General features: G+C 37.0%; 1 protein-coding gene across 1 annotated transcript; it reads right to left on the bottom strand.

Annotated features, from left to right (window-relative positions):
• Positions 1-768: 768 nt before the first annotated feature.
• LOC141839681 (receptor-like serine/threonine-protein kinase ALE2) lies at positions 769-9170 on the bottom strand. Its single transcript, XM_074727488.1, has 8 exons — positions 8814-9170; positions 7865-8344; positions 7358-7732; positions 6018-6230; positions 2335-2706; positions 1983-2226; positions 1758-1905; positions 769-1276 (listed from the first exon to the last, which is right to left on the bottom strand). Exons 2-8 carry the CDS (start codon positions 8331-8333, stop codon positions 905-907), a joined length of 2193 nt encoding a protein of 730 aa, XP_074583589.1. The 5' UTR covers positions 8334-8344; positions 8814-9170; the 3' UTR covers positions 769-904.
• Positions 9171-17616: the final 8446 nt, after the last annotated feature.

Here is a 17616-nt window from a genome sequence, read left to right as displayed (position 1 = left end):
CAAATGATCTAAATTATAAATTATTGATTAAAAAATAATCAAATGATCGCAACGGTTGAAAAAAATATAAATTTATCCCAATGATTATAACTACCAGTTAACATTCGGAACCAGCTCCAACGGTCAGAACTAACAATTCCGATGTTCACAAAAAAAAATGAATCGACGACCAAACCGCTAGTTAGCCGTCAATTCGATAATTTTTATTGAGCTAAAATCATAACCGATTCAGCGCCCTATTTTTATTGGACTAGAATCGTAACCAACCCGACATGGTGCCGGGCCGATTATGATTCCAATCCGACAACTAGATCAACAGGTATCTGACTCATTGACCCGATTATGAGTCCCAGCCAAGTCCAATTTGGACCCGACCCAGGATCAGGTCTAGCCAAGTCTTGATAGGACCCGGTGATTTATAGGGCATTACGGAACCTAATGGGGTGCAAGAGCTGCATCAGGCACATTGTCTAAGTTGTTTAGTTCATATTGATTCCTACTATGAGATAGAAATGGAGTGATCTAAACAATAAGATGACGAGGCCTGCCTGATGATAATAACCCACTAATAAAACTATACTTTCATGTAAAGACGACCGAATTGACCAGATACAAGTAATCAGTTTTGAGATTAGGGGTTGCTCAACCCTGGTGTACACTTAAATTCATGACGCATTCAGAAGGAAAAGCAAAGCAAGAAACTTAATGCAATTTGAACCAATGTGATGTGATAACCACCGATAGAAGACATTTGATGAAATTCATGCAAAAAGAGAATAGATATTTCATGTGTTTGAATCCAAAACTTGAGGATGGCAAATGCAATATACAAAATTAACACAAAATTTCGATACTTAACATAGCCAGGAATTCTTCCCTGACATCTAAACATTGAGCATCCACCTCACCGACCCTCATTGAGATCCTCTGAAAATACAGCTGTTCTGGAAATGTTGTCATTGTCAAAAAGGCTTAGACCTGAAAAAGGGCCGGAAGAGAACATTGATGAGGTGGCATCTGATTCATAGGTAGTTGCTTGTTTATTATTTGGATGAGTTGAGGGAGTTGGCAGCGCATCCTGGTAATCAGCCACTCGATAGACCATTTTAAGGGATTGCACCACTTCTCCCATTGTAGGCCTCTGGTTTGGCTCTTGTGCAACACAAGCTGCAGCTATTGTGCAAACTCGCACAAAATCATCTTTTGGATACTTACCAGCAAGCCGAGGGTCTGCGAGTTCCTCAAATCTATTACTGTCATGAAGAATTGGCCGTGCCTGCATGTATCACCATGCATGAATCTAGTGCTCATTCTTGTATTAGTAGATTAGTGCCATTTTATATACTTCTTTTAAGGGAATTGTATGAACTGCAGAAGCTAAACAACCAAGAAATAATTACTTAGATGAACTGGATACAGGATATAAAAAGAGCATGGCCAAAGCTGCCAGAGAGAACTTGTGTTTAAAGAATATTCTTTTTAAGAATAATAAGCAATTGCTGATGAATTATTCTTTTCACGTTAGTATTTTTGCAATTTCCAGTGAGACATCACTATATTTAGTCATCACTTGATTCACCTCAAGTTTCAATTATGCTGCCTACCATTTAAATGAATGGCAATGACATGTTTGTTCAAGAAAATCCCAAAAAGTCACTCCAATATGGTATGCTGATGATGATGGTGATGATAACTACGATATAGTAGTTCAATAAAAAAAATTTGGTTTTAAATGTAAACGGCAAAAAAGAACTAACCCAATTGACTAGGTTTTCCTGGCCAGAAGGTTGTGACATATCAACAGGCTTCCTTCCTGTCAGTAGTTCAAGTAGAACTACTCCATAGCTGTATACGTCACTCTTTACTACTAGATGTCCAGTCATGGCATATTCAGGAGCTACATACCTGAAATGATATGGGTTTCAAAAGGTGTAATTACATGGAAGAAAATAAGGTCGTTAATGACAAAAAAGAGAATTCACCCGAAAGTTCCCATAACACGCGTAGAAAGATAATTTGCACGCCCCTCAGGTGCTTGCTTTGCAAGACCAAAGTCAGAAACCTTGGCATGGAAGTTGTTTTCCAGCAATATATTGGACGTCTTAAAATCCCTGTGGATCACACAGGGTTGTGAATCCTCATGAAGGTAAGCTAACCCTCTAGCAGCATCAAGGGCAATTTTCATCCTTGTGTCCCAGTCTAGAGGACAGTTGGCTCCTGCAGAACCTAGAGAAAAGAAAGATACGCAATGCAATATGAAGCTTTCCCTTATAAATAAGAAATCAATAACAAAAAAAATTCTTAACGGGAACTACAGTCTGAAACTAATAATACCATGAAGCCAAGACTCCAGACTTCCATTTGGAACTAGCTCATAACAAAGAAGATTCTGCGATGAGTCATGGCTGGTGTAATAACCGATCAGTTTGACAAGATTTCTATGATGTAACCTGCTCAGCATTTCAACCTCAACCAAAAATTCTTTGTCTCCTTGGTGTCCTCCGCCGGAAAGCTTCTTGATAGCAACAGCAGTACCATCACTCAATACACCCTTGAACACACGGCCAAAACCACCTTCACCAACCATGGTACCAGGCTCAAAATTATGAGTAGCCTCTTTAAGCTCCTCATAAGAAAGGAAACGTGTACTTGTGGGATATGGAAGAGAACCTTCAACAGAAACTGCATCTGCTGTTCTTGACTTCACTGCAAAAGAAAATTTTGCTTATGATATTAAAATAGATCATTGAGGAAGCAAAGTAAAATTTTAACTAAGCTCGTAATTGAAACTAAGAACAGTAGTTGCACATGTATGAAAAAAAAGTATGCAGTTTATTTTAAATGTCTGATATTTATAGGAGCAAATAATTTAGCCAACATTGGTAACTAAGTCAACCCATCTCCAAGAATTTCATGTCATCTTTCAAATCAAAATCATCAAAAAAAAAAGTCATTTTCAGAAACAATTATAGTTATAGAGGAAATTCTTGGAAAAGGGTAAAAATTACTAAATAAATAACCTATTATGGGAAGGAGCAACAGGTCCATAGTGCAATGAGTCATCGTTCTTTATCATAAATAATTCTTTTAGGTTCTTAACGCACTGTACATCAAAAATCAACCAGACATCACAAAATCAAGAATCCCTTTAATCTACAAACATGGTCATCCCAACCTCATTTAGTGTAATATCTCCCATAAAATTCAGTAGTTTCTATTAGGGACAGAATTGAAAATATCTAAGGACCCAAGTAACATCTCTTCATCATTCAGATTTCAATTTACTCCGTCCTTATCATTTTACCCTGTTCTTTATGTGTCCATTTTCCCTTTGGATTAATTATGAAACAGTAACCTTACTAAATTTTTAAGTTGCTCCATAACATTTATTGTTGACAATGTTTCCATTCAAGATCACTGAACAAGGAAGGTGATTGACAATCACCATGAATCTCAAGGAGTATAATGGCTATCTGCACTTGTGGCTAAGCCCTCAACCTTCCCTACAACTTCACAAGGTGATGTCTAGCTTTTCTCTCCTGAGTGTGAGGCCACTTGGGAAACCAAGTTTGTTTTCCTAACAATGTCTACCGACTTCTGCCAGAAGTGCTTCTGCATCATTATTTTTAGTACATTCTCATATTTGGGTTCCTAGTATAGTTTCTCCAAACTTTATTTCAAATACTTCATTATTTTTATTACAACTTTCCAAGAACGACTTGGCTTTTCACATTGAAAAATCGTTCTGAAGTGATTCAATATTTTCCTTCTTCAATGTAGAGATACAAATCAAATTCAATGTATTTGTTAAAACATTCACTCCTTCCAATCCTTTATTTCTAACCAAAACATTCTTCAGCAATCATCTTATCCTTATACAATCCAACAAAATGGCATAGCTAACAAGAATCGCCACATAGAGATGGCTCACTCACCTTAGTCACAAGGGGTTCCACATAGGTTTGGGAAAATATTGTTCCTACTGTAGGTTTTCTTATAAACTTCAAGCTTTCTTGCTCCTATGACTTTTTGATGTACTTCCATTTCTTATACCCTACAGAGGTAAACTATGTTATTTATAGTAATCAAGTCTTTCTTTGTTGCCGTCAATTGCATAAGTGGGTAACATTATTACTTAACTAAATTATAAAAAGTCTTCATCTTTGTAATGTCATCTTCTTTAAGACTACTCCCTTCTTTTCAAACTTCTCATTTACTTCTTGGCTTGTGATTGTAGTGCTTCCCATCTCTACATTTTTTTCATTCCATTAACTTCTTTTGCAGGATTGCCAACATTGAGACATACAATAAACAACCATGAGACTATGTTGTTTATCTTGGATTAGTCACCTCGTAGAGGTGGATACCAAGTAAAATCGAACGGGTTAGCGATTGTGATCTTTTTCTTTCTTATTTATTTTGCTTCCGCTAACACTTTTGCAGAGAAAAGTCAAAAATCGCTATTCACCCCCCCCCCTCTAGCGAACGCACCGATCCTAAATACCACCTCCCTCTAGATCCATCCTCTAATTTTGATCTTCTTATTGCTCTTCAAAAAGTTCTCATAGTTGTGCTACCTTTCATCCCATTCTCGTTTCCTACCTTATGTTGCATTGTGATCTAATTATTCTTCTTTGACTCAATAATCTATTCCTAAGATTGTTTCAAAGGCACTCTTGCATTCAAGGTGGAGACAAGCTATGATTGAGAAAATATAATTGCATTCAAATGCTACATAGAAGTTGGTGCCTCTTCCTCTACAAGTCCTAAGTGGGTTGCAAATCTGTATTCACAGAGAAGAGATCACTTATTGGCATTATGTATCATATGAAAGTTCAATTAGCAGCTAAGTAATACAATAAAGTTGATACAGTGGATAACCTAGACACTTTTGCCCCTGTAGCTACAATTGCTTCTGTTCATCCTTACCTTTGTAGCCATTTTTCAATGGATCCATCGCTTATTGAATATCAAGGATGCCTTCACGATGACCTTACAGAAGTATACATGGAGCAACTCCTCAAATTGGTTGCTTAGGGGAGAGTGGCCTGCTATGCGAGCTCAAAAAGTCCTTGTATGGTTTGAAACAATCCCCTAGATAATTGATGATCAAAATTGTCTACTACATACTTCATCTTACCTCTCAATCTAGAAATCAAAGTGAACTAACAAATTTTCTTGGCACCAAGCCAGCCCATGCAAGGGGAGACACTTATATCTCCCAAGGAAAACATTTGCTTCATATGGTGGCGACTAATATGTTGGAAGATAAGCCAATTAATGCCCCACAGATCCAAATGTCAAACTACTACCAAGATAGGGGAATTCATTATGTTTAGCAAGGTGTAGAAGATTAGTAGGAAAAAAAACATCACAGCTATAACACCACGCATATTACTCAAAGTGAGCATGACCATAAGCTTTTTTAGGTTCCACGTTGGAGGAAGTACCGAAAATTCTATAGTATCTGAAGAATGTTCCAAGAAAAGGTCTTTTGCGACTGGATTAAGATCACCTTATGATTGTGGGTGCAAAATATGACTTGGGCAAGTTCTCCCATAGACATGAGATCCACATATGGCCCTAGGTACATGTAAGCTTATCCAATGTAAACAGGCGATGACTAAGTTCGCACATGCTTCTAAGAATCCAATAGGTTGTATTGTGACAACCACATAGAGATTGATTACTAACTCCAATGATCAATTGACTAATTTGCTAAGTTCTTCAATAGTAAGATTTAGTAAATTTATAATGAGCTGAATCTCCAAGTCAGTCAAAAGAGGAGTATTAGAGACTTGATTATAAATAATAGGGACCTATTCATAAATACCATATTATGTATGAATTAAAGTTAATAAATAATAAACATAGAAATGGACGACGAATGGTATTAAACCCTGATAAACTCCCCCACTGTTAACAGTTTTATATGCTTCTTCCTGATGTTTGCACAAGTTAAATTATCCAACAGATAGATGAAAGTTTAAACATAAAATATAAATTTAAACACATACCTTCTTCAGCAGGCACCTCCTTCTCTTTGCAACATGAACAAAGACAAAGGATCAACAGAACTAAAGTAACAACAATCAGGACACTGATACATATTCCAATAACCAATAAAAAAATTGAGTGCTTCCTATGTCCAGTATCACCCTTTGTTGTAAATGTAGGTAAGTAGGGTAGCCCAGGTGGCGAAGCCAGTGGTGAGATAGACTGGGAAGGAGCTGAACAATAGAGAAGTCATTTGTTATTACATCTCATCCAAAATATAAATAATTTTAATGGGTGTGTGTGTGTACATATATCACTTCCACTATGGGTGTGTGTGTGTGTACATATATCACTTCCACTAAACAGGAAATTACAAACATATATAAAATTTCAACATGGTCAATAGGTAATTATCCATTTCTTCTTTTATACACAACAAACAAGGATAATCATAAGAATATGTAGGACAAAACAGTCCTGGAGTATTTGTCAGTTTGGGTGTCAAACAATGTTTCTTTACACTGTGAGATGCATCATGGAGATGCAACTGCCAACTAAGAGCAGGAACAGAAGTGGAAGTTGCATCCAGTAAGTTTTAGGTGATTTGCAGTCTTGGTGTATTGTCTATTGAAAAATATTTATTTGAACTGTGAGACACATCATGGAGAGGCCACCCCCAAATTTTTTAATCTCCCCAAATAAGTAGGTGTAGCAGGAGAAGTTACATCCTATACGCTTTAGGTGATTTTGGAACTAGTGGCAGACAGTAAAATTCCACAAGTATAACAGTCTCAAGTTAACTACTGCACACTTCATTTAAGGTTCCACTCATGTTTTGATACATTTCAAATGGAACAATGACCTCTATGACAAAAATGCATGTCAATTTTTTTTTAAGGCAAGGGGGGATGCAGAAATTTACTTTGGATCATGGTTAACTAAACATGAAATTACCATCAGAAAAACAATAGAGAACAAGGTTGTTATTGTAATAGAACCAAGATGGAAAATCTGACAGGGCAATGGAGTTGAATGAATTAACCAAGTTTTCCACAATAATTGATTCATATTGATTGACATTCACTGCTACTTGTTATGAATTTATAAATTTTCTTTCACAATTTTATGCATGTTCATGTGTGCAAGACTATATTATTTTGTATACATTATGAAAATGAAATGGTGATTACAAATATTCATGGCTCAGAATGCTGCAGAACTACTTCAGAATAAAGACAACTAGGAGATGAACATCAATTGCAGGTACACAAAACTCATTCACTGGTCACTACATATCTAATATGCTGCAAAAAAATATGAATTCAATAACATTTAATAATCAAATTTTCTAGAGAATTACCAAGAGGAGAAGCCAGTGGCCTGAACCAAGTCAAATTAAGAAGTTTATAATCACCAACTAGCTCAGGATTGATATGAACCATATGGAGTGCAAGTGAAGAATTCATAGCAATAACCTGATCAACCAAAAAACTTATCCCTTTATATGGCACTATGTCCATTGTGATATTTAATCCAGATGCACCAACAACATAGAAATTTTTAATCTCAAACTGATCCATGTGCAACCCGAGTTGATAAGCCAGTTCTCTAAGAAATTCATTACTCCAGTTTAAAATCATAGAAACATTTTGTAGAAACAACTCAACCTTCACTGGATAAACACAATGGCAATCTTGAGTACCTCGCTTCTGCACCATGTTAGGCTCACAGCATTCTGTTCCATAAAATAGATACTTGAATTAAGTAAAAATGGGGCACACTGAAAAGAGGAATTCATTTATCCTAATCTTGTGGGTCTATGCTTAGCAAAACAGATTAACAAGCTAAAATGCTAAATCAAATTTACCAGTTTGAGGTGACAATGGGGGTTCTGCAAAGGCAGTTGGAACTGTGCTTGCATTTGAATGTGTTGGAGCAGAATTGCCAGAAGGTGAAGGTGTAACAGCCAACTCGGTAGAAGGATGTATGTTATGATCCAATAAAGAATTTACTAAACTTGGAACTCTTGGCGAGGGTAGCCAACCAGTAGTTAGGGACCTGTGATCAACTGAATCTTTGAACATCATTGGTGAAGTTTCAGCAAGCGATAAGGTGTACTCCCTGTGTTCTCTATTGTTTGGAAGGTTTTCTAGGAAATGTTTTTCAACTTTTGATAACGAGATCAAGGAATAGACTTGATTCCATCCACCTACAGGAGCAGCAGATGGAGATGTTGTCATTGCTGCTGATATATGCCTGACATGCCTTGCCTCAACAATTAATTGCAAGCATACTACAGCCAACATATAGCAGAGACTCAATGCTGATGATATCATTCTGGATAATCCTGCAAGCCAGAAATTAAGATCTGATTATGGTAACCAGAATGATTGCCTTACTTGTTCTTATATTTGATAACGAAGAGCTCAAAATCTAAAGCAACACCGACCAACCAGATTAGCCATGAAAAATATTTGACAAGCGTCCATTTCATTAACAGCCAGAAATCTTCTTTTCTTACAGACACTCACAGCAATTATATGCCACTTAATACTAGAAACAGCCTAAGATCGCATTGTTGGAACTTGGAAGAATCCTCTTCCAAGCATTAACTCACGAATACAAGTAGAGGTTGCAGTGCAAGTATAGGTTAACTGACGAAACATTAGTTTGCATCTTTTCAGTGTCTCGCCCATCACCGTTAGGCATATCGCGACTAAAAGTAATAATACTAAAAGCTTTAATTTCCCACTTAAACAGTAGAAAAAATTTTATCATCGTAACTGACTAAGTGAAGGAGCAAGCTCCAACAATACCTCTACAGTGACGAACTCGCCAGCAGACCTCCGCCGTTGATCCCAACCGAGCGAGATCGCGCGGACCCACTGATCTCAGACGAAATGGTTCCAACGGAAACCAGACAGCACATGAAGTTCTGGAACCCGCCGTGCTACGGTCCTGATCAGCCACCACGTACTGCTGCTAAAGGCGGGAGGGGGAGAGACCACGCGATGCGGAAATCACTGGCACTACCCGTCGAGGAGGAGCTCCAGGAACCGAAACGCGACGGAACTACCTGACCACGGGAGAGGTTCCAAATCCGGCAGCTGTTTAGGGTTTTCGAAGCTTCGTCGACCTCGATCTCCGCGTCGCCTTCCGCTCCGTTTCTTTATTTTGCCCCCGACTTGCTTTTCCTCTCCCTTGCCCCCCTCTTATATTTATCTAAATGCAACAACTATAATAACGTCGTAATGGCAATTACTCCATAATAATCCACTCATAAACAGATTATCCAAACTCCAAAGTTTCCAGTGCGAGTGTCTCAGTGAAGCGCTGGGATGATTAAGAAGAGGATTAAGAATTGTAATGAGAAATTAATGATGGGTGAGTTGGATTGTGAGTGTCACAGTGAGGATGGCGCTGGAGTTCCATCGCATCCAGTGGCAATCCGGTAAGCGGCATTTAAGTGTTGAAAGCGAGGTGCATGCTGAGGCAAGTCCAGAGCCATCCATGGCTAACGATATCCACTGTGTCAGGTAAAGTTAAGTTGGGTTGGTTGGTTCAGCCACGAGAAAAATAGATTTAGTACCTACATTTCGTTGGCTGATTTTTTTTTAAAAAATAGATATTTAAATTTTGGACTCGATTAATTTTGAAGATGATCGGATAATCTGAAAGCATGAATAATTTCTTGTTCAACAATAACATCCCAAAGTTAAGATTCGAATTTAGAAGTACATCTATTTATCTCTGAATTTATAGAGGTAAATTAAAAAATAAAAATCCAAAGGAGCATTCTTAGAGTTCTTTTTTTTTAAAATAACAAAAGGACAATCATTTTTTTAATTCTAAAATACTTTTATTTTACCATTGTTGTATAAACTTTAGTCAAAACATGCTAAAAAATATTCTAAGTATTTTTTGTCAAAATTATTTAAATATTAATTAAAAATTATTTTATTTTATCAAAATTATTAATAAATAAATTTGATTAAAGTAAGAGTGTAGTTGTAATTTTTAAAATATGTGAAGACTTTTTTATAAAAGTGCAACTTTTTTTTTGTCCTGCCCCTTCGTGACTTCTTCCCCAGCGAGCCAACCATTTTTGTTTCCCTAAAACCCTAAACTTTCTCATCCAAAACCCTCTCTCTCAACGTCACAGAGCCTCCGCCATCGCCTCCTCTCGATCTCTCGTGAAGCCCTACGTTCCCTCACGGTGAGACGGTGCCACGCGAAGTCGTTGCCTGCGACGTTGCCGCCTTCAACGTCGCTGCTCGACGTGCTGTTGCAACCTCGCGTCGTAAAGCCGCCGCCACGCCACTGCTACTCACATTGTTGCTGCTGCCCACATCAATCACTACCCACGCTCGCATTGTTGCTGCCCCACGACGTTGTTGCCACGTCATTGGCGCCCAAATCGTTGCACACACTGCTTTTGCGTGCATCGCCAAGACTGTGTCGCTGTTGCCTCTTATTCTCGTCGTCGAATAAAAGTCGCGCCGCTATCGTGACCCTGCCAACTACAAGTAAATAACAGGCTGGGGATTACTGTGCAAAAGGCCTCGTCATCAGCGTCCACGTCAGTCCCAGTCCGTCTCAGGACACGGAAGAAGTAAATCATTTCAGTAAAAAAGTTATAATCCGTGCGGTCTCACTCCATACAAATATATTATCCATTTGTCATCCCAGCTAAGTCTGTGGAGGCCAATAAGAGGGAGTGTGATCCTTAGGTGAGTTGTGCTTGCTGGCTAACTTAGTGCAGTGATTGCATTTATTGTTAGAAGAAAGTATGCGATGATTCATTGACACATTGATTGGCCCTTGGCTTTCGGTGATAGGCGGAAGTTGGATTGAGTTATTGTCGTTCCTTTTCTTTCTTGATGTTTGGGCATATGTTAATATTGTCAACCCGATCAATATCCACTTTGATGCATGTTTCATAGTACTAGTTAAGTAGTTAAGTAGTGTGTTAAAAATGAACTCGACTCATCAATTCGATCGAAGTGGATTTGAAAATTATCAAGTTTGGGTTGAAAGTTTTCGAGTTGATTTTGAGTTGAATTGAATTCAGATCGAATTTGGATTGACCCGGATTGATCCGATTGAATTTAGGATTTAGAAATTTTTTCGACGTTAAATCAAATTTTATTTTAAAAATTAAAATATTTTAACAGAATATTAATGTTAATATGACAATGATAAAATATTAAGATAAAAATAATAAATTATATAAATAATAATAAAATTTTTTTCAGGTTGGTCAGGTTATACAAGTTTCAGGTTTATAGTTTTTGAGTTGAGTTTGGATTCGAGTAAGGGTTCGAGTTGAGAATTTTTATAGTATTTTTACTTTGACTCAACTTGATCCGATCTGACCCATCCGAATTGGTACCCCCACAGTTATGTGAGTATGAAATAGATTTCTTCTTAGGTGGATTTTTCTTTCTTGTTTGGCTACTCTTACTTTGTGCATTATTGTTGTCTAGAGCTTCGACTCCGTAAAAGTTATAAGATTATTTGTAGTCTAAAGTTTTGACTCCGTTCTTTAAAGGTTACATGATTACGTGTAGTATAGATCAGTTGACTCCATACACATAAAAGGACTCTTGGATCATAAGTTTCGATCAAATTGAGAATTTTTTTCACTGGATAGATTGTGGGTCGTTCACACTATTCTTATGTGAGATATTTTACTAGATGGATTGCAAATCATTCATGTGAGATACTTTTCAAGTTGATTATTAGTCGTTCAACCTATATATGTATATGTATATGTGCATATATATGATATATATATATATATATATATGAATTGTGGGTATATTATATATTATATATATACAATACATCTCTTTTGGTGGATTGTGAGCTGTTCATATTATATATATGCGATTCATTTTTTCAAATGGATGCTTCTTCATAGATTACTGTAGATTACTGTTGATCAGTCAATTGTTGATTGTGGGTTGTTCAATCAGTCGACTGTTGATGCTACTGTTCTAAATTACTGTTCACAGATACTGTAGCATATATTGTTTATAAATATTATAACATATTACTATAGCAAATCCTATTTTCAAGATTTAGCGTCCATTAGTCGATTGATACATCTTATCAATTGATTGATACTCTAATTTCAACCTTATCAAAGTTGAATTATCACCTTAATTATCTAGTATCTTATTCACCTCAATCTACTAGGACTTCTTTTGCCCCCATTCAGTTAATCTTGACTATTGAAATTTCATCGTTGTTTGACATCCGATCAATTTTAATCTATGTCGAAACTTTATCATTGTCTATCATCCGGTCAACCTTGACCTGTCGGGATTTCACGTCTTATGCCAATTTTATGTTGGATTTTCAGTCGTCAAGTGTCTAGTCAACCGTAATCCACTTAGACTTTTTCCTTGTCAATTTCTTGTTGGACTTCTAATCGCCAAGCATCCTATCAATCATAACCCACTTGAACTTTCCTCTTGTCAATTTTCTATTGGACTTCCAACCGCTAAGTGTTCGACCAACCATTGACATACTTGGAGTTGTCACTCAACCAACTAATATATTGATCGACTGTCAAATATCTGGTCAACATTGACTAACTTGACGTCAAACTTATAACATATTAATCAAATGGATTAATATATATGATACATCTTTTTCGAATGGATTACGGATTGTTCATCCTGTATACGCATATATAGGTGTATACATCGATGCATTTCATTACGAATGGATTGCAAGTTGTTCGCTCTCATATAATGCAACTTTCTCAAGTGGACTGCAGGTCATTCTTCGTTATTTTTACATTTATACATAATGTATCTGTATTAGGTGAATTGTGGTCATTCACCTTTACTTACATGACACATGCTTGGTAAGTGGATTGTGACATTGATCAGAAGTCGATTGCACCAAGAGTATATACTATATATATATTTTTGGATGGATTGCGAGTGATTCTTGACGTGACATAGTCATGAATTTAATTTTCATGTATTCATGTCCCACATTTTCGCCACTAAATAAATCTAAAAAGTGAGATATCTCTTGACGTGACACTTTAGCATCAGTAGTTGTTCAAATGTCACATACATACACTGTATGAATTTTGAATCATGATTACTTGTAAAAAATATCATATATATCTTTTATTACTGCAGCAAAAATACTATATTTCTGAGGCATTGTTGAATTAGTTATTACGAGACAGATTTGCTGCATTGGATAAGGGTCGAATCTCGATGAAGCCGAGACATTGCCCTCTCCGTAGTGGTTAACTGCAGCTTTCCGATTTACCTCTTCATAGATAGTCGTGTGGCCGACCGTGTGAGGTCGTTGGGTGGTGAATTCCAACTTTTATCGTATGGAAAAAATAAAATATTTCAAATTTAAATAAATATAAATAAAATTTTGAAAAATTAATTAAAAATTTTAATAAATTGTGAATCCATATAAAAAAATGATAATCCCAGTAGCCACATCTCTGGGGGTGGTCGGTCCGGTCCCACGTTTTCCACCGACCACCAGGGTAAATCGGGAAGCACATACGACGGCCAATCCAGATGCCCAGCATCCTTTGATTGCGTTCCCCATTTGGAGGAAAATTCCTGTAAATAAAATAGCTGGGGATCGAACCGCGGGTCCCTGAGTTACAATCCGGATGTCCTACCGTTGCACTAAATCTGTAAAAAATGTGAATCCATATAACAACTTCCTTTCAAGGTTTCTTTCATCGTTATTGATTTTCTTAAAGTAAGTCGATGAACCTTCTTGCTCCTCGGCCAACTAAAAGATCGATAATGCACCATAAGAACTAAATTAAGGCAATGGGTGAAATGACAACAAGCCTTCAGTCCCAAGTCAACTATTGGTTATTATGATTCTCTCCTTCAATGGAATTCTAATAATTAAGATATATATGTAGGGAAGAACAAGATTAAACAGAAGTGAATGAAAACACATGCTGCATATAAAACCACACAATATATAGCACAATAAATTTGCTACTTATATAATTCAAGGTACAGACGTATAAAAAAAAAGGTTCAAGCTTCAGCAATATTGTGAAGGTTGGAGAAAACAAAGATGCTAAAAGGTTTTCACTATCTTGTATCTCTCTCCTTCTTTTGATTGGTCTTGATGGAGGCAGCGACAAGCTTGGTGCATGGCAAAGGACGAACTGTCGGCGAAGATGATAGGCGTAGAACTCGTCTACGCATCGACGGAGAGGGCGGAGGGGTCAACTACAACGACGTCGATGGCGATGCGAGGAGGGGCCTTGAATGAGTTGGAGGGAAATTGAGAATCGGCGTGGGGACAGCTGTTGCAGGCGGTGGAGGAAGAGGAAGCAAGAAGACGTCATGTCTCATCAAATAAAGTTACAGAGCTAAATATAATTTAATAATATTAATTGGATTGGATTGGATATTTAGTGAATATCAATTATAATTTATTTTCCAATAGCTATATGTTAATTCTGACATAAAAGATTGGACAAAATTTTCGTTTGATAAAGTATTTATTCTCAAATTTATATATAAAATAGTATTTAAAAGGTGAAATTCATCATCTCTACAGTCTCATACGGTCGGTTCCATGATCATATATGAGAAAGTAAATCAAAAAGTTACAATTGACCATGACGGAAAATGATATTGTCTCAACTTCGTTGAGATTCGACATTTGTCCACTTCAACAAGTCTCCTGATCAGGAACTCCATTTTTTCATCTGGGCTTTTCGTAAAGAAAAGTTGGCAGTACAGAATCACACTCTTCAATGTCAAACTTATTGTAATTAGAAATTTAGCTTTGATATCTGTTCTGTATCGTGATCCGGTGAATCAACAAATTAAGGGCAAAAATTAAAGTGGATAGGTAGGAGACGATGTCGATGATAAAAATGTTAAAGAAGTCTGCAACACTCAAATGGAAATTAGGATAGGTGTCGAGGTGAAATTTGGTGTAATTACTATGACGCTTAAGTTAGCATAGAGACTATGAAAATATGAAAAATAGTAGAATAATGGAAGAAGATTGTATCTCCTTTTTGGACGTACCTTTTCTAGAGTTTAATTAGTTATTTCTCCATCCGCTAAACACCACTTGTTAGATGGCGGACATCTAGAAGATCATATCTGATAATCGCATAACCACTTCTCTATTCACCTAGTGCTGCATGTTTTATAATATTCATAGGTGTTATCTGTGGGTCAACGTAGGATGTAGACCTCAACTGATGGATAAGAAATGAAGTAGATGTTGAGTGGTCTTGAAGATTAGAATGTCTGGGCCAAGTTGCCGAGGCCGAGATGTCATAGTCGAGTTATTGGAGTCGAGTGAACTAACTTGAGTCGAGGAGTTTGACTCCTTGGAAATTGGATGAACCGAATTGATAGAGTCAAGGAGCTTAAGTCTTCTAGACTTGAGTGAGATAAGTTGATAGAGTCAATGAGTTTGAGTCCTTTGGAGTCGGATGTACCGAGCTGATGAAGTCGAAGAGTTTAAATCCTTTGAAATCGGGTGAGCCAAACTAATAGAGTTGAAGGGTATGAATCCTTTGGAGTTGGGTGAGATGAGCTAATAGATTCGAAGAACCTGAGTCTTTTGAAGTCGGGTATGCTGACCTGATGAAGTCGAATAGTATGAGTCTTTTGGAGTCAGGTTAGCCGAGCTAATAGAGTTGAAAAGCTTAAGTCCTCTAAAGTCGATCGGGTGTATCGACCTGATGGAGTGGAGGAGCCTGAGTCCTCTGTAGTCAAGTGAGTGAGTTGAAAGAGTCAAGGAGTCCTCTAGAATTAAGTAAGCGAGCTGAAGGAGTAGAAGAGTCTGAGTCTTCTGAAGTCGGGTGAGCAAGCTAAAAGAGTTGAGAAGCTTGAATCCTCTAAAGTCGGGTTTGTGAGCTGAAAGAGTTGAGTGTGCCGATTTGATGGAGTTGAGGAGCCCGAGCACTCTGGAGTCGGATGAGCGAGCTGAAGGTGGAGTTGGGTGGCTGAGCTGAAGGGGGAGTGGAATAACCACTTGCTTTAACCTCCACTCATGTTTAACTTTGACTTCCATTTATGTTTGGCTCTATCAACATGTAGATCCCTTCATCCACCGTATCAATATTAATTTAATAATCAACCCGTATGCAACAATACAAGGAGCGAGCGATAGTAGAAAATTTTCTATCGCCCCCGAGGCATAGTTGAATTGGTTACGACGCAGCAGACTTGCAGAAGAGGGCAAGGGTTCGAATCCTGGCGAAGCCAGGCAATACCCTCTCTGCGTCGTGACCATTTGCAGTTTCTCGATTTACCTCCTCACAAATGATCGTGGGGCTGATCGTGTGGAGCCGCTAAGGTGACGGATTCCACCTTTTGTAGAAGATAATAGAAAATTTACTCTTAAAAAAGTTCGTAAAGGTTGGGAGAGGATAAAACCTCTCTAAGTACGTGCTCAACGTAAAAGTCTCTAGCAATTGATCATGTACAATGTGAGAGCTTGCTTTGAAAGTTAACGCCAAGATTTTCAATTCAAAATTTGTCTAAAAGAGTTAATTAACCGTAGATAATGGGCCTGTGCAAGCGAGCCTTAGGAACTAAAGTCTTAATATTCAACAAATGTATAGAACGCGGCTTAGTGTTCAACTAATGGGCTTTCAGAAAAAATATAAATCCCAGTTAGTCGCATTGACTCAAGTCCTGGGAGTGACCGGTCCGGTCCCACGGAAGTTTACCACTGGCCATCAGGATAAATCGGGAAGTGCACGTAACGGTCAACCCAGATGCCCAGCATCCTTTGATTGCGATCCCCATTTGAAAGAAAATTCTTGCAAATACGCCGTAGCTGGGGATCGAACTGCGGGTGTCTGGGTGACAACCTGAATGTCCTACCGCGACACCATAGCCCCGAGGACAACTAATAGGCTTTCAGGCTTAGTGCCTTGCTCGTCGATTAGACAATATGACAAGTAGACGAATCAAATATTTATGAATAAATTTAATATTTAATTTAATAAAAATTTATTTATATTTATTTAATATATATATAAGATCAATTTAAATGATATATTAAATTAAATAAAAAAGTTAAATATATATGTTTAATTTATTAATATTAATTAATAAAAATTATAAGTTATTTATATATAAACAATATCTATAGAAAAAAACTTAATTTGTGAATCATATTCATAAATAATATTCTTATCAAATTTCTAAATAGAAGAAAAAAATTCTTAAAATAAACAAACAAATTATAATATCAAACTCATTAATTAATCAAACAAATTTAAATATATAAATTAAACTTCAAACAATTAAATAAACTTAAATTGATATATCCATGGCATCCAAACAAATCAAATTAAAGTCAAGTTTGAGCTAAATTTAAACCTAAATCAGATGAGCAGTCATTTAATCTAATTAATTTTAAGTTCTATTGATCTAATTGAGTTACTTTATTATATAAATTGGGATTTCATCCTACTTTTATATTTCATAAAGCATTAATTTTTTTCTTAAAAAAATATTTTAAAAAATCTTCCTCTTGTGACCCATGACATAGCGGCCCTTCCGGGCAACATAACCGCTCGGCCAAGCACTACGGCCCCGATAACCAGATTTTCCAGATGAT

The sequence above is a fragment of the Curcuma longa genome, chromosome 1 (genome assembly GCF_044706935.1).
Source record: "Curcuma longa cultivar G26 ecotype Majalengka, Jawa Barat chromosome 1, ITB_CL_G26_1.1, whole genome shotgun sequence".
NCBI lineage: Eukaryota > Viridiplantae > Streptophyta > Magnoliopsida > Zingiberales > Zingiberaceae > Curcuma > Curcuma longa.
The sequence above is the reverse complement of the archived record's forward strand: the minus strand, read 5'-3'. Positions and strand labels throughout refer to the sequence as shown.